A 24,692-nucleotide genomic window follows, 5' to 3' on the forward strand; every position below is an offset into this window, starting at 1 on the left:
GATCATGCTACATTATCCATTTTTAAAATACAAATTACCCCAGCTAGCCCTTTAGGAAGTGTAGCTAATGTTCATGGACAATAATTAATTCATAGATAACTTTGATTTATTCCTCCCAAGAGTAAACATTCTCTTGTTATTTACTGAACCAGGAAAAGTGTTCAGAAAGTTCTGCCACATATGGACCTTTGCAACAGTTTTCCCTCACATAATTTTAGCAGCTGCTATTTCACTGTCAGCTGATAATTTCTTTAAACCATTTGAAAATTGGGTTTCTAAGCTGATTTCAGAAGGTACCAATCCGTAGTATTGCTGTATCATTTCAAAATAGTATCCACTACAATAGCTAGAAATCAAGAAGGTAAAAAGCAAGAAGGTAATCAGAACTGAATGATTTTTCTGTTCTGATCATGAAGTCTCGGGGAGTTGGAAACAAATGTGTTAAGCCAGTAAAAGGCTGGGATTCACATTGGGATGCTGGCTCTTCAAAGAATGCCTCTGTGACCCTGTATACACTAGGGAAGATTTTGGTTGTTTTTTTTAAGTTTCTCTCTGCAGTGAACATTAGTTAAGTTCTACCAGTGTTAACAACATTGCAAACTCCATGGTAAATGGGTCGCAGGTCACCATCGTCATTTAAAGTACCATTTCGATTGGAACTACACATCTAAAACTTCTCAGAGCAAGTCTAACTGTCATGACTCTTAAAATGGTGGCGGCAGACTCTGACTTATATACACTGAAGTTGAAGCAGGTTTCAAATGGTTTCTCATCGTTTTTAAGGGTACATCTACACTTCAAGCTAGGGGTATGATTGCCATCTTGAGAGCTAGTGTGCTAAAATAGAATGTAGTGTGGCAGCACACACAGTGGGAGGGGTTAGCTGCCTCATGGATATGCCCATCCAAGTCCATAGGTACATGTGTCTTGTGTAGGGAAGGCCTGTGATCTACTGCCATAGATTGGCTATAACAGAGAATAACAACAGAAGATATTGTGGCAATCCAGAACAAAATATGCATAGGTCAGCTTGTCGGATCTCCTTTATCAGAGGACTTTTACATGGCCATAGAAAAAACTAATAAATCAAAATGTACCCAATATTCCCCCCCCCCCCCAGCTCAGGGTTTCTCACCCAGATACGAAGTCCAGCGTTAAGAGAAGAGCTTAAAGAAATATTTAAGCAGGTGACTAAATTAATGCAGTATCATGCTACATTATCCATTTTTAAAATACAAATACAAATTCTTGGAGGGAGTCTCTTTTCTAGGAAGCTGCTTTTATGGCCCCTCCATGGAGGATGTGTTAGCCTGAGTTGCTATTAACTCCTCATTTGCCAAGATCTGGGTAGAGTCTCTGCACTCTGTCACAGTCTGCAAAACAATTAAGTGCCAACTTCAGCTGTGAACAGGGTGTCATGTATGAGATTACACAGCCACATACATTGCTACATTATCATGGATTAGTTTTAAAATTGCCCACATTTGTGCACAAGATCTAAGCTGTCCTCTAAAAATAAACTAAGTCTTCTGGCCTGTGTGGCTGCAAAGAACCTGAAAAAAACTGATTTGTACATGCTGTGATCTCTGCAGACAACATTAGCTCAGAGAAGTGGGAGTTGCTCCCATTCACCTCAGTTGGATGATTGCATTGAAGACTGACGGTTTAAAGTCAGTGTTAATGATCTCAAAAATTAAGCAACTATGTTTAGCTGTTGCTGGCAGGGTTGAGGGGGCAGCTAGCTTCTGTCAAGGGCTGCTAGGGGGGGAGCAGGGAATTCAAATTGCCGCCCTAAAGAGGAAGAGAAAAAGAGGCTACATTCCCTCACCAGGGCAGACCTGCAAAGTCTCCCATGTCGACATGAGACTCCTGTTTTTGTCTACTGGTTGCACCGCTTCTGACCCAAATTGCAGAGCTGTGGAATAGTAACCAAGGTATTCTAAGGGTACGTCTTCACTTACTGGAGGGTCCGGCGGCAGGCAATCGATGTTCTGGGATCGATTTATCGCGTCTGGTTAAGACGCGATAAATCGATCCTGGATCGATCCCGGAAGTACTCGCTGTCGACGCCTGTACTCCAGCTCGCTGAGAGGAGTACGCAGCATTGACGGGGGATCCTTCCTGCCGCATCTGGACCCGCGGTAAGTTCGGACTAAGGTACTTCAAATTCAGCTACGTTATTAACGTAGCTGAATTTGCGTACCTTAGTCCGAAATGGGGGCTTAGTGGGGACCAGGCCTAAGGCTCCTCACTAAGTTAGAGTTCATCCTAAGTGTGGTCTGTATGGTTACAGTTTTCTAGGACTCTAATCAGAGAGGCCCCACTAAAAGTGTTGTTCCACTACCCACCCATGGCTAGAGGGTAGAAACATCCAGAATTTTCACTGCATATTTGATTTTCAGCTTAATTTTTTTTAACTAAAACGTTCCTTGAAAAATTTAAACTGAAAATCTTCCAGGAAAGTTTTAGTTTTTTTGACCTGCCTCTACCCAGGGCCATAGAGCTACTTCTAGAGTGGTGAGAGTGAGTAGTGCACTCTAGAGAGTTGCTCTAGTCAGAGCTCTGGAGCCCACAGGCTGGTTATGAACCAAAATAAATAAAAATAATGATTTTTAAAACAAACAGGTTTTTTTTAATTGGACTTAATTTTTTAAAAATTATTTTTAAACAGAGACGTGGTCTCGAGCACAACTCCCCTGCACTGTTGCTGGAGGAGTGCTCAGCTCCAGTGGGATCTGTACCATGAGAAAGGCACTCTAAGGCAGTGGGCCAGAGGTTGCCCACCACTGCTCTAAGGAGATACAAGCTGCTTGCGCAGACTGCAAGGTAGCTTCTCCAGGCAGCTCAGGTTGGATTTGCCTCCATCCTAGTGAAATCCTTGTGTGTTAGATTCTAATGCTGTTCACACTGAAGAATACTTAGATTAGATCAGTGGTTCTCAAACTGGGGGTCAGGACCCCTCAGGGGGTCACAAGGTTATTACACGGGGGGTGTCGCGAGCTGTCAGCCTCCACCCCAAACCCCGCTTGCCTCCAGCATTTATAATGGTGTTAAATATATAAAAATATGTTTTTAATTTATATGGGGGGGGGTGTCTCACTCAGAGGCTTGCTAGTGAAAGGGGGCACCAGTACAAAAGTTTGAGACCCACTGGATTAGATTTACTGTCACTGCCCTGCTGAATGGCAGAGAGAAAACAAAGCTATTGGACTGGAAATCATATCAGCACAATGATCTTTTTGTGAAATAGTTTATCAAACGTTTGTTTGATATTTGTCCTCATTAAGGGGGGATAGTAAATAACATGTTTCCACCACTCACAATGGCCAAATCTACAAAAATAAGACATTCTAGAAAGTTGTCTGCATTTGTTTTGAGGAGAGGAAGAGGATTGTCATTTACGTAAATGAACTAATGTGTATTAATCAAATGTAGAAATTAAGGCATTGAGAGTCAAGTGCCTGACATCTCTGCACTTCCCAGAGAGAGGCCACATATGGCCTGGACAAATATGCCAGTACCAAAATTTGAATGCCAAAAAACAGAACTGCTGCTCATGTCTTCCTACATACAAGCCATTCCCCCCAGCTGATAAAACCTCTGTTTTCCCCTTGCAGTTTACTCAATGCAGCTACTCAATGTCAGTACAAAAATCTTTAACACAACCAAAATGTAAAGTTTAGGGACAGTATAAAGTAAACACCGCTGAGAATACTGTGCTGATCTGGCGGGGCCAGGGGGCAGTGAGTGAGAGAGAGGAGGAGGAGCAGGGCACTGCTGCATAATTCTGTAGTTCCTGCCATGAATGGGACATGGGGTCTTGCATGGATCCTTAATTACCATTTTGTACCCCATTGGACCTTTAAGAGGTACTGAAGCTCAGCATTAATTGTGAATATTCTGCATTTTACTGCCCACACAAGATATTGGTTTGTTAGCCCTGAAGACTTTGGGCAGGTCTACACTACGGGACTAAGTCGACCTACGTTATGCAACTCCAGCTATGTGAACCTTAGGTCGACTTATTGTGGTGTCTACACCGTGCTGGGTCGACGGGAGAAACTCTCCTGTCGACTTACCTTATGTTTCTTGTTCCGGTGGAGTACTGGAGTCAACAAGAGCATGATCAGTGGTTGATTTAGCGGGTCTTCACTAGACCCCCTAAATCGACCCCCCGGTGGATCGATCGCTGTGTGTCAATCCCCTGGTAAGTGGAGACAAGCCCTGTGTTTTCCACAGACCAGAAATAGCAAGGGCAATACCAGTGTAAGCGTCTCCCTGCTGCCTTCCCATGACCTAAAGATACTACTACTTGAGAGAACAGCTCAGTTTCCAGGCTCATTAAGTAACTAGCCTCTTTTTGAGACTCAGGAAGTAATTCAGTTAGTGACCACTGTGGACAGGGTGGTTTTTGTGACTGACACATGCCCACTGGAAGCTGGACAGACCAACTCATTTGGCAAAGGTAGGACCCAGCTCCTTAATAAGTGATGACTCAGGTGAATGATACAATGGTTTGTTAGCTGATCCATTTCAGCAATTCACTTTTTTTTTCCTTCCTGAAATGGAGATATCAGGATGCTCGGCATCCTTTGAGCAAATCCAGTTCCCTACACATTCTTATAAGGAAGGTACCACACCTGGAATACATTTAAACTGGGGGTTGGCTGGCTAGCTGAGACACTTTTGCTTCAGGGTCTGTTTTTTGCTTACAGTAGTCATTGATTTGGAGTTGAGCAGAATTAGCAGTAAAACTTAAAGAGGAAAATGGAGGATTGTGTGTGGTGTTTGCTTGCACTTTTTAAAGAAGAAAACTTTCAATTGGTAATTGTTGGAGATATTGCCAAGATGAAAGTCTCCTAAGTACAGGTCTAGGCTAGCTCAGATTCATCAGCTATCTTTCCTACTCTAAACGGTGTTCAGTAAGGAAAAAACAGAAAAATTCTTCGTATCAGGTGTTAGATCATTCCACTTTAAAACAAATAATCTCTATGTGAGTTATGAAGCTTCTGAAAGAAGGTCAACCACTGAAAGACATCCTCTGTAGAGATTGTCACAGATGAGGAGAAGATGTCAGCGCTGGATAGGCTTTGCAAGATTTACTTATTTATAAAGGAAATTCAGGATCTCAGTCCAGCACTTTTATAGAGCTTGAAAGGAATGAATTAAAACACAAAAGGGGGTTAATCTACAGGAAGATCAGAATATATGTACACTGCATAACATGGAATATGAACCCTGACTGGAATGTGTGGATTTGGAGAACTGTTTCTGCTGGTGCACCTTTACTAAGGGCATGGCTACACTTGCAGATGCAGAGCACTTTGAGTTAAACCAGCCTTCGTAGAGTGCAGTAGAGAAAGCGCTGTAGTCTGTCCACACTGACAGCTGCCAGCACACTGGCGTGGCTACATTAGTAGCTCTTGCAACGGCCGCAGAGAGCAGTGCATTGTGGTAGCTATCCTAGCATTCAAGTGGCTGCAACGTGCTTTTCAAATTGGGGGTGGGGTGGGGTGGAATGTGACAGGGAGTGTGTTGTGTATATGTGTGGGGAGAGAGAGAGGGTTGTTGGGGGGCAGAGAGCATGTCAGCATGCTGTCTTGTAAGTTCAAACAGCAGCAGACCTCCCCCTCCCTCCCCGCCTCTCTGTCTCACACACAGCATTCCACAGTAATGGTTGCTTTGTCTCGGAGCAGATAAGCATGCTGGCTGTCAAATGGAGCTTTCAAAGGGCATATCCAAAACAATGACGAGGGCATATCCAAAACAATGACACTTGACTTAAGAGGATTATGGGACATTTCCGGAGGCCGATCAGAGCACAGTAATGCAATACCTCGTTCACACTGATGCTGGGGCGCTCCAGTGGGGGCACATCAAACATTATTCTACTCGCCAAGGTGGAGTACCAGGAGCACTCTAGTCGTGGAGCCAGAGCGCTTTACGTGCCTTGCCAGTATGGATGGGTAGTGAGCTAGTGCGCCCTGGGCTCCTTTAATGTGCTGTAACTCGCAAGTGTAGCCAAGCCCTAAGTGTTATCCCAGAGAATGAGGGAAATAAAGTTAGATGATAGATTAAGAGTGTCTTAATGTCTATTAAAATGGCTCACTGTAGAACAAATAATGAAAGGATTCATCTGCTAACCCTTCAGGTCAATGGTAATTAATCATCAACACAGAGCCATCACTAAACTGGGAAACAAAGGTCAGGGGTCCATGCTGATTCTTTAAATTGCTAGCACTCTGATACCATTTACTATGAGATTTTGTTAACTCACTTGTGGTTCAGACGGAGATTGCTCATTTCTCTTGATGATCTTCTTGGGGCATGTTCCTAGCCCTCTTGTTCAATGTGCTCTTTCTTGGGGGAAATAGTAAGGAAAGGGCTGCAGTGTTATTACTATGTATAAGACAACCGTCTCTTCATTCTTTCATTTGATCTAGCTAGTATCAGACTTCCCAGAACCTGGCTGATATGGTGACTAGGATGTGAGCAAGTGGTAGAATCTAGACAAAACAGAGGTTGTGGGGGAAAGCATGGAGGAATATGATGGCTGCCTCAGTTAATGAGGGGCCTTTGCCCATTCTTTGTCTGAAAGCTTTGCAATTTTGGGTTGCTTTCTGACCATGGACAACTCTTTGAATCCCAGCTGACACCTTTTTTTTCAGTCCACATCAGAAAAGGCAGTTGCAATCACTTTTTTCTTAGCTAGACCTTGATAGTTACCCACCCCTTTTATAAATGCATTCAGGTTATTGCAGTACACTCTGTGAGGCTACTCTTGTAGATATCTGAGAACTCTACATATATTGCATAATGTGGTAGATAAGTTCATGGAGAATAGGTCCATCAATGGCTAATAGCCAGGATGGTGTCCCTAGCCTCTGTTTGCCAGAAGCTGGGGTAACACCAACAGACCCCGTTAGTCGCCCGGTGGGATCGAACCTTGGACCTCTGGAACTAAATGCATGAGCCTCTACTGCATGAGCTAAAAGCCAACTGGCTGTTAGCTAAGGCTGTAGAGAAGACTCATAATCTCACTTTAAGTGGTCTCGATGCCACTAGATGGGACAGAACACCAAACCCAGGAGGTGTGTGGGTTACACTGGGAATGAGTGACAGGGGATGGATCACTTGATGATTACCTGTTCTGTTCATTCCCTCTGGGGCACCTGGCATTGGCCACTGTCAGAAGACAGGATACTGGGCTAGCTGGACCTTTGCCTGACCCAGTATGGCCATTCTTACATTGCCTGCTCAGCTGGCAGAGACCATGCAACAACAGTTGCCTGTTTGTCCCTAAGTGCAACTCAAGGTGTTCCCATTAATATATAAATCCCTATGTGGCTGAGACAGTCCCATCACAACAATTGAGGTCACCTTGTATGAATAAGCCTTTCTCTGCATGTCTGCAGTGTCTTCTGTGAAAGAATCTGCCTGCAGGACATGTGTAAATTTTATCTCACCTCACTCCCCAGCAATGGGCTTAGGATGTAAGGTGTTGTTAGTAATTTGATTTTGGAAGGGAACACAGCTGAAGCTTTGGGTACTGGGAAGGGAATTAAGTTCTCCTCTTCCTCCTTTTGGGTAGAGGCAGAAGTTTCTAAATTTGGAGTTGGGGGTTAAATTTCTTGTCCCCTACCTCAGAAGCCCTTGATAGCAAACAGTTGCTTGAAAATCCACTAACTTTGAGGAGCCAAGACAGGTAAGCACATTAGTCCATTGCTTCTGCTAAGACAACTGTCACTGAACTAGACAAGGTGGGTGAGATAATACTTTTTTATTGGAAGTCAGTCCAATAGAAGATATTACCTCACTCACCTTGTGTCTCTCATATCCTGGGACCAACACAGCTACAACAACAGTGCAAATGAAATAGTTAATGTTGGTGGCTGAACCTTACAGCCACTGAGATGATTTCAGTCATTCACAGCTCTGTGAGCTAGTGTTTCAAGCAGTTAGGACTGCATGGTTTAAGTTTGGTTCACATTTTGAAGGTTACTCTGGGAGCAATGGAAGCTAGAAGTTGAGGCCTTGTCTACACACAATAAAACTGCACCACTTTAACCAAAGCTGTTATTTCTTTGCCTATTTAGTTAAACTGGTGCAAAGGTTCTTATTTTAGTTTAAACTAGGGTTACCATACGTCTGGATTTTCCCGGACATGTCCGGCTTTTTGGGGCTCAAATCCCCGTCCGGGGGGAAATCCCCAAAAGCCGGACATGTCCGGGAAAATCGGGAGGGCTCGGCGGTTATCTGCCGGGGCCTTTGGGGCTGGGGTCGGCGGTGCGGGGCTGGGGCCGGTGCGGTGCCGGGCCGGGGTCGCGGTGCCGGGGGCACGGTGCTGGGCCAGGAGCCGGGGGTGCGGTGCCGGGCCGGGGTCCAGGAGCGCGATGCCGGGCCGGGAACCGGGGGCGTGGGGCCAGGCCAGGGTCGTGGGGCCGGGCCGGGGTTGCGGGGCTGGGGTCCGTGGTCGTGGGGCGGGGCCGGGAGCCGGGGTCGTGGGTTGGGGCCGGGAGCCGGGGTCGCGGGGCCGGGCCGGGAGCCGGGGTCGCAAGGCCAGGCCGGGAGCCAGTGCCCCAGGGCCCGAGCCAAGCCGGGCGGGAGACGCCGGGGCCAGAGCCTCTTGGCGTGGGCCGGCCGCCGAAGGGAGCCGCTCAGCCAGGAGGGCCGGACTGAGCCGCGCCGCACCCCGCTCCAGCCTACCTGCTGCCTCCCTGTTTCAGGCTTCCCGCGAATCAAATGCAGGGGAAGGGGAGGAGCAGGGGGCGGAGCGTTCAGGGGAGGGGGCAGAGTTGGGGCAGGGCGCGGTTGGGGCGGGTCCGGGTCCCCATGGAATGTCCTCCTTTTTAAAAACTAAAAGATGGTAACCCTATTTAAACCAGACTTATTTTGGGAGCTGGTCAGAAAATGGTTTGTTTCCTGCAGAAAGTTTTGACTACCCAAAACCAAATTCTGTGTCTGTCAGAGTTTTCAGGGTGAAACTGACTTTTTTTCCCTACTGAAAAACCAAACACAACTTTGTTTATTTGCTTTTGGCCAGAAGCCAACAAGTTTTCGGCTGATTTTTTTGTTTCCATTTTCAGGTATTTGGTTTTCCAATTTAAAAAATATATCAAAATTTGGAGGAAAACGGAGACTTTCATGAATGGTTGTAAATCCAAAACCCAATTTTCTGTCAGAAAGAAGTTGACAAAGATTTTCAACCAGTTCTCTTTATTTGGATTTAGCTTAAGTCAATTAGGAATCTGTTTATACCAAAATAAGCCCATCTTAAACCAAAACTAGAGTATCCACACACTAGTTTTCATTGGATAGTTAAATTGGTTTAAAGCCCAATGTAATTTAAACTGTTATGACTTTCTCATATAGAGAAGGACTAAAGATTTGTCCATACTGGAGTTTTTTTGCAACAGTGTAATACATAGCTCTCTAGAGTGTTTTTTCATCCAGAGCCCTCAAGTGCTTTACAAAAGGTCAGTAAGATTGTCCTCATTTAACAGATAATGAAACTGAGGCAGAGGGAGGAAAATGACCTGCCAAAGGTCACTCAGCAAAGCAGTTGCTGAGCTGGTAACTGAGCCCAGGTGTCTTGGGTCCCAGTCCGGTGCTTCGTCTAGTAGGCCATACTGCCTCTCCTACACCTGCATAGCACCTGTGGAAACCCCTTGTGTAGACAGACTGCACTTATGTAAAAGGGGGCTAGCGCTCATTCAGCTTACCTTGCTTTTAAACATACAGCATCCAATAACTTCAGTGGGAACAAGGGTCACTCAGCACCTCTGAAAATCCAGGGTGAATCATGGGCTTGTTTAATACAATGGGAGATTTGCCATTGACTTCAGTAGGGCCAGGAGTTCACTCCAACATTGTCTACTTGGTTGCTTAAATATAGATTTATGAGCCTAACAGTATGTACTCAGGTTTAAAAAATGTTGTCCTCGTTTTTTTTCCCAAATGAAATTTAGATTCTGGAATGCCATTTTAAGTCAATCGCACTACAATTTATTTGTCCATATCCTTCTAGTAAATACATGTACTTGTGTACAGTATAAACTTTGGTAAGGATAATTAATCTTTCCAAAATCCATCAGGAAAGTTAAGCAAATATCTCCGTTTTATAGCTAGAAACCAATACAAAAGCTCATTTACTTACGATCACCTAGTAATGGAGCCTGAGATCAAGTCACTGGAGGAAGCCGACTTCTACATTACAAATAAGAGATTAAATACATAGAGGAGACTTGCATGTTTTGTTGATTTCACTTATAGTGTGTAGAGTTAACGTAGCTTCAAATCTCGCAATATAGAGATTCTTGATCAGAGGTAGAAGCTTTGGCAGTTAACTGTTTTAGTGACTAAAAGACTCCAACGTAAAGCAAAAGTAGCCTCGCATTTCAGAAAGCTCTAACAGTATTGGAGTTCACTATTCAATTGTTGCACCCTGTAGTTACACGTTACCTCTTTGTCTTGCAGCGTGTCCTCAAGACACTCCAGTGCAGTCACAAGTACTGCTCCAAAAAGTCTAATCCCAGTTTTCCCATTTGCCTTTTCAGCTTTTACCTTTGCTCCACTGGCAGGTTCCTAGGAATTAACAAGAGTTCCACTGCTGCCATGGAAAGCATGGCATGGTAACTGTATGCTTCTACCATTCAGATTACAGAGAATGTAAAAGCACAGGGCTCCCAGCGCTTCTCCTTTTGAACAGAGGGTTGCAGACAAATATGCACCCTGGACTCTACTACCAGCTGTTATGTGACAGTACAACTTACAACCTTTTGTAGAGCACACAAAATTAAGTCCATGCACTCATCAAATTTATTTGCCCATCCCCATGAAGCCATCCCTCCTTATTTGGGAGGCCATAAAATAAAATTCAATAAAATTTTCAAAAGTTTGAACTCCCCTTTTAAAAAGTGATTTAGGAGCCTAAGTCTCATTGTGAGTCAGCAGGACTTAAGTGCCTAAATGTCTTGGAAATTTGTGCCCTCAGAGCCTAAGAGGGGATGCAGGCTCCTAAATTGCTTTTTAGAAAAGTTTATAATAAGGAAACTAGAGCAATAAGGAATATCTCAAGACTATTTCATCTGTAGCCTCGAGGACCCTCACCTAAATGAATGACTTATTAGAATTGGATGATCTTACATTAGAGAGGGAGCTGATTGTGTTACTGTTAGATGCCACATTCCAGGATAACTAGCACCCCTTAGTGTAGCTGAGAAGAAATGGGACTCAGAACAGCTTCTACCACAACTCTGCCTACTTTCATGTCTAGAGCTGTTATCAAAACAGTCAGACACTGCCTGCCTCATAATATGCAACCTCATCACCCACAACAACATAGCACCAATACAGAGATTCACTTGGCTTCAGCTCATCAGAAATGCAGGTGCTGAGGCCGCTTTTTATTTACCAATGAGTGCCCTGTATGGGATGAGCATGTCTGAGATCACCAGCCACCTAGCTACTTGACAGCAACCCTTGAGGTGCTATCAGCCCAAGACTGAGCAGACCACATTATCTGCTTTACCACCCGTCACTGCCAATTAGCACATCTTGATCCTGGGCTTCTAATAAACACTAGTGCTAAATTATCTCTACTCATAGCACTTATGTGCAACACTTTTGGAAATTCCCACTCAGCATATCCTTGGTTTCACTGGCAAACTGTGGCAAAGGTCCCATTAAAGTCACAGGAGACTTTCAGCTACCACTCAGATTTAAAGCAGTGTCTGCCAACATTTTTTCCCTTTATAATTACCTCCCATAGTACTACTGTTCTCAGGACTGACTTGTCTACAGGTCTCAAGTTTTAGCCAAAAATTATTCCTGGTCACACTTAACGCCCTAATCCTGTCTCCCAAGAAATGAGGCCTGACCCATGTTCGATTACTCATGTCAAGCCGGGCCTACACAACTATCCTCTAGGACCTAGGTTGCTTTGTGATACACAGTTATAAATTGCTTTGTGATATTCAGTTGTTTCTACTAGCATCAGCTGCATCACTGTTCTTAGCTACAACTGGACACGGTTCCACTAGATGTACAACTTACTTATGCAAACATAACACTCTTTATCTTTTTCCCCAAACCACCTCTATTTGTCGATTCATCCAACTGTTGCGTTCATTGTGTTCATAATTCTAGACTGTGAGATCTGTGGGGAAGGGGCGGTCACTGTTTTACTCATCGTAAAGTGCCTTACACACACAGGCTCTGATCTGTGATGGGTCCTTCAGATGCTACGGCAATATCAATCATATATAAATGGCCTATAATAAGGAATCCTCTGGCATTCTGAACTCGTTACTGCAAAGCTTCAAGGATTTGACATTATCCATGTAATTCAAACTGTATCTTGTCTTTTCAAATCTGGTAATGGGGAAAAATAAGAAGGATTTGGGATTGAAATGAGGCAAAATGGGGGGTCGGGAACGCCTGAGTGGATATAGCGATGTCTCTCAGAGTTGTGGGTTGATGTGAAGTGAGGTTCAGAGATGAGAATGGGAAAATGAAGGTAAAAACTGGAAGTTGATGGAAGGAGGTAAACAATAAGGCCTAAATTTAAGTGCCTAGTGATTTGGTGTGCCCAACCAGCTTGGTTTGCAAAAAGTACTGAGCATCTGCCCTCTGAAAGCCAGACCCTTTCAAGATGTCTGAAATTGGGGCACTCAAAAATCCTGATTACCTTTTGAAAATGTAGGGTTAAAATCCAGAAAAAGAAAGAGGAAAGAGAACAAGAGTTAGAGAAAAGCAGTGAACAGAAGAAGTATGTGAGATAATATCTTTTATTGGACCAACTTCTGTTGGTGAAAGAGACAACCTTTCAAACTAAGAAATAAGACATAATAGAAGGAAAGAAACTGGAATGACTAGAAAAGTTAGAGGAGGAAGCTCAAATGAGACATTAGTTACAATTTAAAAAATTGTAAATAGAAAATAGAATGCTAAAAAGTTACAATGAAGTGTTCATGTATCTATATCCACACCCACACACACAATGATTGTGTGAAAGTTTTCACTGCCTCTGCTGGCAATGGGAAAGGTGCCTAGTGGGCGGTGTTAGTTCCATTCTTATGAAAGATCTTTTAAAATGATTTGAACAAGAGAGGACAAGGATTGTTAATAAAATTTGCAGTTGACTCTAAATTAGAAGTATTTGAAAAATATGAGCAAGAACAGAGAAATAAAAATTAAGTGAAAAACATGAACAGAAAAAGTAAGATTCAGCTTGGAAAAATGCAAATATTTATGCATGTTGCGAGAAACACGACAATGAGCAGTGCTAAAGAATAGTGAAAAGCAAATCAGCCATGAGTAGAGAAATAAGGTGCAGCATTGGTACTCCCACACCTGGAGTATTTCATTTCATTTTAGTTACCTCCTTACCAGCAACAAAAATGACAGTGTTGAGAGGGTGACCTAAGAGGAACGACTAAAAGAAATTCATTCACACAGGTTGTTTAGCAAGAATGAGCCAACTCTACATGTGTTCAAAGGGCTGAAAGCTATTTGAGAGAGGCAGAGCTGCAATTTGGCCCCTCTGAAGCCTGCATCTAGGGCTCCTATTTGATTTGGGGGAACTCAGAATGTGAGAGAACATCAGTTTTCATTAATAAAAGTTACATTTCCAGCTCTCTTCCTTGCAAGGATATCCTTGAAACTGTGAACTGATTGTTAGGGACCCAATTTTTTTCACTGTTCTTTCCCAGAAGATCACAAGTCATTTGGTTCCTTCCTGACACCAGTCCCACAGGGCTGGCTTTTTGGGGTCACAAGTCCCTCAGCTTTCGGGAAGACCAGGGATTAGTTTGCAACTTTGCTAGGGCAAAACTGATTAGGGTGTTGGTGCTGTCACTAAGGGTATGTCTGTACGGGAGCTGAAAGGTGTAATTTGCAGCTAAGGAGAAATACCTGCACTAGCTCTGATCAAGCTAATGTGCTAAAAATAGAAGTGAAGCCACAGCAGCTAGGTTCCTGAGTACACACCTGGGGTCTTGAGGCAGCTAGTCCCTCCCATTGTGGTTACACTCCTCTTTGAGCTAGCAGGGGTATGTCCCTCAAGCTGGAAATTATGTCTGCAGCTTCAAGTGTAGATGGATCTAAGTCTGCCACAAATTCCTTCCTGGTGGCTGGTGGAAGCTGAGCTGGCTGCTGTACTGAACAGGCAATGTGACCACTATCAGGGCAGCTCAACCGCACGAGTGCCAACAAGGTCTAGTGCATAGGTGTGAGACTGAGAAAAAGGACTCCTGTATGCCACTCCCTGCTCTGACACAGCTGATTTTGGTCCTGGTCAACTCAACCTTTCTACCATAACTTCCCCTTCTGTACAAGGAGAATAATACTTAACCATCAGGAACCTCTTGTGATGTAGGTGGTGGTAGTTTCTAAAGCAGCTATCCAGAACCCCCTTTTCATCTTCAGGAGGAGAACAGAGGCTGAGCTCTGGACCTAAAGATCTCTCAGAACGTATTGTCATGTGAAATGAGTCAGTTAAATGTGGGGTGTATCCCATAAAGCCATTTTCCTAAACCTTCCCCCAATTCCTCAGGTCAGTCCTGTGCCCAGTGGTGTGATTATAATAATAGGAATTTGTTCCATAGAATGAGGAAGAGGGTTTTTTTCCTACAGTCCCACCCACAGAAAAGCAAAGATAGCTCTTGGGAGAAGAATTATTTGACGCACAAAGAACAAGTAGGTGAAATTAAGAATGGAAAAATGTAGGCTGCATCAGAATAAGATTCTTGACATGTATTATGCTGTGGAGTAAACTCCCTGGAGGGTGAGAGAGAAATACCATTACTTAGGACATTTATAAGTAGAATGCATGAAACACAAGAAACTGTATTAGAAAATCATCCTCTGTTGGTAGAGAAAAACTGGATGAAAATTGGTCTTCTCAATCTCTATCCATGATTCTTATATGCTGTTTGCTTGGATTCAGGATATGGTAAGGTTCGGCATCTGCTATGGCAATCTTGTAAATGTCATAAGGATAAACAAAATCACACTGAAAATTTTAAGTGAGAGGGTTATTGGAAGTTAAAAAAATTCTTAGAGTTAATAAAAACATTACATTTTGTTTGAAATACAGGAGCAAACAGATTTTACCCTTTTGATCCTAGCAACTCACAACTCTTATCTGAGATTTAAAAGGAATACATTGTGAGATTTGTTTTAAGGTTGTGAGGGGCTACATAGTAAATTAGACATTCCCATGTACTAGATATGCAGGAGAACTACTTGGTAAAAGACCACAGACCAGGCACATGAGACCTTGGGTCTCACGAGAGTGAAGACTGTGCACAATGTTAAGCAAGTAGGCGCACTCCAGTCTAGTGATTTATAGAGTGCGATAACATAGCACAATATTTCTTTATATCTAGAGTAGGAAATGACTGAACTTACCATCAAACAGCAATTGCTTTCTTGCTTGGAACTGCAAAATTCATTTCCTTGCATGACTTCTCTAAACTGAACTGAGCCTGGGAGGCTCTCAGTTGTTTACTGTGCCCTAAGGTAAATGGATCTCGTGGGACAAGGCAAGTTTGAAGTGGAGGAAGCTGGAAACTTACTATAATGAAAAGATTAGATGTTTGGAGGAGCTTCAGTGCGAGAATTATAGAGTATGTTTCCTTAATACATAGTTCAGAAGAGACTTTCCTTATCACAGAGCACGTAAATAAATATCTGAGGGTCGCTTTCTCCTCCTTCCCATTTGACAACCTTCTGATGGCCTGATTTCTGACTACATCAAAGATGGACAGAAAAATACATACTTGCTTGTAGTCAGAAATATCTGATCATCAAAAATATGGAGTGTAAATAGTTAAAGAAGGCCATGCAGCTAAGGGACATGTAGAATGCTAGAGACCTATAAGTTGCAAGTTTTGCCATGACTCCTTAAGAACTTCTTAACCCTTGAGAGTATACCCCTCCTCAGTATCCAACAGTACAGAGGCCTAATACTGTTGTCCCGAGTATCCAAATCCCCTCTTCCTCTATTCCCTGAACACATGGCCTGTCATCTCTATGGTTCAGATCTCCTCCCTCTTCAAAATGAGATCTCACTCACCCTCTGACACCTATGACCATTTAAGATGGGCATCTCCAGAGCTGGCCAGAAGCCCCATGGTTCCCATCTCATTTGCCTTTCTCTGGAGTACAGACCAAATGCTGACTGCCCAGTCTCCTGCTGGCTTGCTATGGAAGGGGTGTCATATCACAGGACCATAGCAGTGCAAGTATAACACAACCTTGTCCCATAGAATTAATTGGGAAAAGTAACAGTGGGATTGCCTCCCTTTCCATAGACAGACAAACTCCTTGGCATGCAGAACGTACAGCCATGAAAACAGATTGAGGAATAAATGTAGGAAAGGCTGAGAGAAAGATAGTGTTCATAGCTGACTATTGCTGTACATTAGTATATACTAGTGTCTTTGTTCCTGAGGCATTTCAATTAAATCTGGAGTATAGCATCATGTCAGGTTACAAGATAAAGCAAATGAAAAACAGAAGCCATGCTAAACAGGGCACCTCCTGGGGAAGTTTAGAAAATTAGCCCTGCTGACAGAATAAAGAATCTGTTACCTAGGAGTAATGCACTGCAGACAAGCAAAATGGATGCAGAAGGAAAGAGAAGTTACCTGCTGTGGGGCATTCTGGTCCATTGGATCTGGACTGAGCTAAGCTTCAGGAAACCTGAGTTTTGGTGCTGCCTCTGACCTGCTATATGGCCTTGAGTAAATCCACTTAGTTTCTAGGCTCTTGTTTCTCCTGCACACCCTTTGTCTCTCTTGTCTATTTAGACTGTAAGCTCTTTGGAGCAGGAACATTTTCTTACTGGCTTTTTGTACAGCACTAGCATAATGGAACCCTGATCTCAGTTACTGTATTATATCAATAATCATAGAATATCAGGGTTGGAAGGGACCTCAGGAGGTAATCTAGTCCAACCCCCTGCTCAAAGCAGGACCAATCCCCAACTAAATCATCCCATCCTGGGCTTTGTCAAGCCAGTCCTTAAAAACCTCTAAGGAAGGAGATTCCACCACCTCTGTAGGTAACCCATGCCAGTTCTTCACAGCCCTCCTAGTGAGAAAGTTTTTCCTAATATCCAACTTAAACCTCCCCCACTGCAACTTGAGACCATTACGCCTTGTTCTGTCATCTGCTACCACTGAGAACAGTCTAGATCCATCCTCTTTGGAACCCCCTTCCAGGTAGTTGAAAGCAGCTATCAAATCCCCCCTCATTCTTCTCTTCTGCAGACTAAACAATCCCAGTTCCCTCAGCCTCTCCTCATAAGTCATGTGCTCCAGCCCCCTAATCATTTTTGTTGCCCTGCACTGGACTCTTTTCAATTTTTCCACATCCTTCTTGTAGTGTGGGGCCCAAAACTGGACACAGTACTCCATATGAGGCCTCACCAATGTCGAATAGAGGGGAATGATCACGTCCCTCGATCTGCTGGCCCCTACCTATACAGCCCAAAATGCTGTTAGCCTTCTTGGCAACACTGTTGACTCATATCCAGCTTCTCATCCACTGTAACCCCTAGGTCCTTTTCTGCAGAACTGCTGCCTAGCCGGTCGGTCCCTAGTCTGTAGCAGTGCATGGGATTCTTCCATCCTAAGTGCAGGACTCTGCACTTGTCCTTGTTGAACCTCAGATTTCTTTTGGTCCAATCCTCTAATTTGTCTCAGTCCCTCTGTATCCGATCCCTACCCTCCAGCGTATCTACCATTCCTCCCAGTTTAGTGTCATCTGCAAACTTGCTGAGGGTGCAGTCCACTCCATCCTCTAGATCATTAATGAAGATATTGAACAAAACCGGCCCAGGACCGACCCTTGGGGCACTCCGTTTGATACCAGCTGCCAACTAGACATGGAGCCATTGATCACTACCCATTGAGCCCGATGATCAAGCCAGCTTTCTATCCACCTTATAGTCCATTCATCCAGCCCATACTTCTTTAACTTGACGGCAAGAATACTATGGGAGACCATATCAAAAGCTTTGCTAAAGTCAAGGAATAATACATCCACTGCTTTCCTCTTATTCACAGAGCCAGTTATCTCATCATAGAAGGCAATTAGGTTAGTCAGGCATGACTTGCCCTTGGTGAATCCATGCTGATTGTTCCTGATCACTTTCCTCTCCTCTAAGTGCTTCAGAATTGATTCCTTGAGGACCTGCTCCGTGATTTTTCCAGGGACTGAGGTGAGGCTGACTGGCCTGTAGTTCCCCGGATCCTCCTCCTTCCCTTTTTTAAAGATGGACACTACATTAGCCTTTTTCCAGGCATCAGGGACCTCCCCGGATCACCATGAGTTTCCAAAGATAATGGCCAATAGCTCTGCAATCACATCTGCCAACTCCTTTAGCACCCTTGGATGCATCGCATCCGGCCCCATGGACTTATGCTTGTTCAGCTTTTCTAAATAGTCCTGAACCACTTCTTTCTCCACAGAGGGCTGGTCACCTCCTCCCCATGCTGTGCTGCCCAGTGCAGCAGTCTGGGAGCTGACCTTGTTCGTGAAGACAGAGGCAAAAAAATCATTGAGTACATTAGCTTTTTCCACATCCTCTGTCACTAGGTTGCCTTCCTCATTCAATAAGGGGCCCATACTTTCCTTGACTTTCTTCTTGTTGCTAACATACCTGAAGAAACCCTTCTTGTTACTCTTAACATCCCTTGCTAGCTGCAACTCCAAGTGTGATTTGGCCTTCCTGATTTCACTCCTGCATAATAATAATGTGAAGAAATATTATCAGAACAGATAATCAGCCCATGCCTATCCATAATTGTTGAAATAGGAACCAGAATGAACATTACTGTGGTTCCTATTTGATTCATGACTTAACATTACTTTTAAAATTCTGTCTTGCCTCCCTAATCTTTTACAGAGGGAGTAGCGTGGATGGGAGGGAGAATGAATGAACAAAATGTGAACAAATGCAGCAAAGGAAAGAGGCTGAGAAAGGAGTTGATTTACCCAAACTTTGCTAAAATATTATCAGGCAGCCGAGGAAAACTACCTGTCAGGTTGAATAATGAATCCCACATAGGCTGCCATGACCATAAGTTGAGCAATTAGCCTTCCCAATCATGCCACTTTGTTCTGTGCCATTTATTGATTCCCCAGGAATAAAAGCATAAATTGAATCCAATAAATGGGTCAGCCAACCTATAGCAGTTCAGTAGAATAGAAGAGAAGGAACTGAACATTAATACCTGTCAGTCTAGACAGGAGGGGTGATATTTTATTCAGTACTTTAGATTTTACATTGAGCTTTTCATGTGAAAAGAGTCGGGTGGGAAGAGGGAAGATTTTGTTACCTAGATGCATGCTTTGTGGGGTCAGGACCTGAAATCGTTTCATCAGCTTTAACAGAGTAGTCTGGATAGTACAGACTTCTATATAAAAGAACATTCCTTCTGAAAGCATATTCTTTTCACTAGACCCAGTCCTTTTCAGTAGGCCTAAGTGAACTACATCACACCATATCTGCACTGGAAAATCTGTTAGACGTTTAACGAGAGAGCATATTATATGGAGTGCTAGAATATAAGAAAAAGGGATGCGAGAAAATGTTTCTTGTAGGACTGTCAAATGATTAATCGCAAGATTAAAAAATAATCGCCATTTATCGCAGTTTTAATTGCACTGTTAAACAATAGAATACCATTTATTTAAATCTGATGTTTTGTACATTTTTAAATATATTGATTTCAGTTACAACACAGAATACAAAGTGTACAGTGCTCACTTTATATTATTATTTTTTATTACAAATATTTGCACTGTAAAAAGATAAGAAATATTTTTCAATTTCTTGTCATACAAGTACTGTAGTGCAATCTCTTTATCATGAAAGTATAACTTACAAATGTATAATTTACAAATTTTTTTTACATAACTGCACTCAGAAACAAAACAATCTAAAACTTTAGAGCCTACGAGTCCTCTAAGTCCTATTTCTTGTTCAGCCAATCGCTCAGACAAACACGTTTATATTTATGGGAGATAATGCTGCCCTCTTCTTATTTACAATGCCACCTGAAAGTGAGAACAGGAGTTCACATGGCACTGTTGTAGCCAATGCTGCAAGGTATTTATGTGTCAGATATGCTAAGCATTCGTATGCCCCTTCATGTTTTGACCACCATTCCAGAGGACACGTTTCCATGCCAATGATGGGTTCCACTTGATAATGATCCAGAGAAGTGCGGACCGACGCATGTTCATTTTGATCATCTGAGTCAGATGCCACCAGCAGAAGGTGGATTTTCTTTTTTGATGGTTTGAGTTCTGTAGTTTCTGCATCGGAGTGTTGCTCTTTTAAGACTTCTGACAGCATGTTCCACACTTCGTCCCTCTCAGATTTTGGAAGAACTTCAGGTTCTTAAGCCTTGGGTGGAGTGCTGTAGCTATCTTTAGAAATCTCATATTGGTACCTTCTTTGCATTTTGTCAAATCTGCAGTGAAAGTGTTCTTAAATCCAACATGTGCTGGGTCATCATCTGAGACTGCTATAACATGAAATATATGGCAGAATGCAGGTAAAACCACCGAGCAGGAGATATACATTCTCCCCCAAGGAGAATCACAAATTTAATTAGCATATTTTTTTAACGAGTGGACTGGTAGGCTCTAAAGTTTTACATTGTTTTGTTTTTGAGTGCAGTTATGTAACAAAAACAAATCTATATTTGTAAGTTGCACTTTCACGATAAAGAGATTGCACTACAGTATTTGTATGAGGTGAATTGAAAAACACTGTTTCTTTTATCTTTTTTTACAGTGCAAATATTTGTAATAAAAAATAATAATATAAAGTGAGGACTGTACACTTTGTATTCTGTGTTGTAATTGAAATCAGTATATTTGAAAATGTAGAAAAACATCCAAAATATTGATAATTAATTTCAATTGGTAAACTATTATTGTTTAACAGTATGATTAAAACTGTGATTAATCACCATTTTTTAATCGAGTTATTTTGTTTTGAGTTAATCGCTTGAGTTAACTGTGATTAATTGACAGCTCTAGTTTTTTGCAAGAAATTAACTCTGGGGATTTTCTGGACAAAATCTTCATTCTTCAGGGAATTTCATTAGGAAACACTACCTAGAGATATTTTTTTAAAAATACTAAAAGATGGGATAAATTCAGCTAAATTCAGCTAGCTGATCTGTGGAAAAGTAGGTTGGTAGGGTTGCCAGGCATCCGATTTTCGACTATTACGTGGTTTAATTGTAATTTCACATAACCTTTCTTTTTAGACTCATTTACTTCTTCTAGACACATGTTGCAATTGCTGAGTCTCAATGGGCTAAAGTATTTTCTTAAATTAAAACTCCCAAAGTATTTATGGACCAGGTAGAAAATACTGCCCCCTCTAAAAAAGAAAAACAAGCTGAATTTGAAAAGCCTGCCATAGCTTTTGAGGATTTAGAAACCAAAACACTGAGAATTTAAAGTCCAAACAATAGGCTAATAATTTAAATATTATATTTCAGTCAGCTGTCCTCCTTTCCTCCTCAGATTTAGTAGTTACAGCTTATCCCCTCCAACAATTGTAGTTTGAAAGAAACCAATATAACCTGATAGTTTCCAAATAACTCTTCCTATTGTAACCAATAAGATGTGACTTCTTCATAGGAATAGTCTAGACTAAAGAAAAGGTGGCAGGATGCCTTTTTTTTTTTTAAATAAACTTGTCAGTTTACGCATAATTCCCACTCTTAAAGTGAAAACCTATATTTTCCCCTAGTTTATTTAAATACAAATGCTCTCTCTTATTAAGTATATTCCAGTCCTACGTATCTGAATGCTATGAAATGGGGGATGTTATTGGAAAAGTATCTTAAGAAGACACAGATGAGTAAGAAGTAACTTGTTTGATTTTTATTTGTATTAAACTTTTTAACAAGCTTTTAGTTATAAGGTAGTAGTTTAAAGAGGAAGGCTTACATTCTTTTCTAAGGGTTTGACTAACTTGACTGAAAAAGGAAAATCTAGGTCTTTTAATAACATTAGTATTATAATCTTTTTCCCAATTCCTCTATTTTGCCCTGCCAACCTTGCAGCCCCTTTATGTGTAATGTATGCTCTTTCCTATTTCTCTTGTTGCTTTTCCTGTCCCTCTTCCCCTGTTGTATATATGTAATCCACATAAGGTTTAAAACAAACACAAGTCATAGTTGAAATACTCTTTTTGGTTGGTTGGTTGGTTTGTTTTTAAGTGTGGGATAGGAGCTCTTCTTAAATTCTTTCCCACCCTGATATTAAGTCCTATCTGAATGTGTATAAAATAAAACTAACCTTTTTTTTGTTTATCATGTGGTGTTGTACCTCTTCTCCCTCTGTCCCCCACTCCCAAATAGAGGGAGTGATAGGCCAGCTGAGGAAAGAAAGTAAAATAATAGCTCACTCTACAGGGTGTTGCTGCTGTGCTAATTAAGAAATTAGGGGAACAGCATGTTAAAATAACATAAAATAACCACTGGGTTTCTGCTATTATATTTGAGGAGAAACAGATGCATAGTGAAGCACGTGAATGCTAGAAAAGCTCCTTATTGTGAAACTTTGAGCATGTCTATTCAGCCCTGCAGTCTATAGAAGGGGGTGTAAATAGCAGAGCTCACCAAAATGCTGTGCTCTAACTCCCCTGTGTGGATGTATGGGTGCAAACTTACAGGTCCTGAATCTGCACTAATGTAGTCTACACAGGGGAATTACAACACAGCACTGCGGTGAGCCCTGCTGTTCACACTCCCTTAGTCTGAATGGCGGGGCATTTCAGACATGCTCTTTATCCTGGAGGAATGATGTGGACACTGTTGGCAGTACTCTAGAAGCCATATAGGCTAAAGAATGAGAACAGGCTTTGGCACCTAGAATGCCTTGAGTGCCAATTGTTTTTCTTGCCCACCCCATCACTAACTGATCATAATAATAAAACCAACGAGGAGTCCTTGCGGCACTTTAGAGACTAACAACTTAGTATGCAACTTAAATTGAATGGCTCGTTAGCACTGACCCCCCACTTGGTAAGGCAACTCCCATCTCTTCATGTGCTGTGTATTTATACCTCCCTACTGTATGTTCCACTCCATGCATCTGATGAAATGGGTTTTAGCCCACGAAAGCTTATGCCCAAATAAATTTGTTAGTCTCTAAAGTGCCGCAAGTACTCCTCGTTTTTTGCTGATACAGACTAACACAGCTACCACTCTGAAACCTGATCATAATAATACACTTCCGAAACACAGGACTGCCCGGGGAATGGGGGGGGGGGGGCAAATGGGCAATTTGCCTCAGGCCCCGGGCCCCACAGGGGCCCCCACGAGAATATCGTATTCTATAGTATTGCAACTTTTTTTTTTATGGAAGGGGCCCCCGAAATTGCTTTGCCCCAGGCCCCCTGAATCCTCTGGGTGGCACTTCCGAAACACATGCAAAGTTTTAAGACCAATCAGTGGCAGAAGTGGAACTAGGACTCTTTTCATATCCTCAGTTCAGTTGATCGCACCAGGGTGCTGCCACTGCTACTCTGAAACCTGCTTCTTTCATGATTTTTCACAGCCCTGTTACATTTCAAGCACATCTCTTATGTACACCACTGATGTGACTCTTATGTGAATAGGAAACCTGGTTCACTTCATAAATACAGACTAGCATCCTTTCATTACAAGCCCTTGGCACACTACCAGATTAAAAAGCAAGGATGTTTGCTGAGGTAGCTGTTGCTTTAAAACAATACTTAACAAGGGTTTGCTGTAGGAAAGCCCATTCCATTCTCAAACTCTAAAAGTAGAAAGAGCCAAGAACAAACTCTGATAAAGGTCTGTCAGGGACCCAGAACTCTCAAAAGGTAATTGTGGCTCTTTCAGTGGAAGCCCCACACTTCCTGAGCATGAATCACTTAACACGACCAGTTGGCCTGACTGAAATACAAGGCAGACGTGTATGCATGCGGTGCCTTTCACTTCGAAAGCTAACCTGAATCTCTTTCTTTTGTTCTAGATGTCCATACAGAAGCAGTTCAGGCAGCTCTTGCTAAACATAAAGAAAGGAAGATGGCAGTCCCCATGCCATCAAAACGACGTTCATTGGTGGTGCAAACGTCAATGGATGCCTACACGCCTCCAGGTAAGCAACTGCAATGTATATTCTATTGATATGAAAGACACATGCTATATGCTGTCAAAATCAATCCCATCTAAATAAAATATGCAATTAACAGATGCCACTTGTCAAGGACAGTAACTATAACATTAAAGCCCGAGGAATCTAAGACGGTTTACAGGGTAGTTGAAGAGGCAATAAGGGGCCATCACCCACACGTACGGTGCCCCCTTGTGGTGGCTGGGTTTGCATATATCTTTGTGTTCTTGTGAGTGAAATAACTTCGTGGCTAGCATTGTGTGCTTCTTGTAACACTTTGCAGTGCTAAAGATTCCTCCCATAACTCTTTTCCCCACCTTTTGGCCCTGCGGTTCTCTGGTATACTCCTCTGCACTTCTATGGAATGTTCTCTTTATTTCTTCTTTTCTAAAGTTTGTCTAGCCATTTACCTTCTTGTTTCTGTTCCTTCAACCCCTAGCAGGTGGAAAATATCAGAAGTCAAGTGCTTTCTGACACCTGCTGAATCAATGACATGACAGCTGTGACTA

The 24,692-nt window shown here is 42.5% G+C and overlaps 1 protein-coding gene across 9 annotated transcripts in view; it reads left to right on the top strand.

Annotated features, from left to right (window-relative positions):
- DIP2C (disco interacting protein 2 homolog C) overlaps positions 1–24,692 on the top strand; it is a 474,795-nt gene that overhangs the window by 302,698 nt on the left and 147,405 nt on the right. For all 9 annotated transcript variants that reach the window (XM_054021046.1, XM_054021037.1, XM_054021039.1 and 6 more), the window contains one exon: positions 24,043–24,168. In XM_054021046.1, coding sequence (XP_053877021.1) covers positions 24,043–24,168 — 126 coding nt within the window. The remainder of the gene's footprint in view (positions 1–24,042; positions 24,169–24,692) is intronic.

Source organism: Malaclemys terrapin, chromosome 2 (genome assembly GCF_027887155.1).
Source record: "Malaclemys terrapin pileata isolate rMalTer1 chromosome 2, rMalTer1.hap1, whole genome shotgun sequence".
Taxonomy (NCBI): domain Eukaryota; kingdom Metazoa; phylum Chordata; order Testudines; family Emydidae; genus Malaclemys; species Malaclemys terrapin.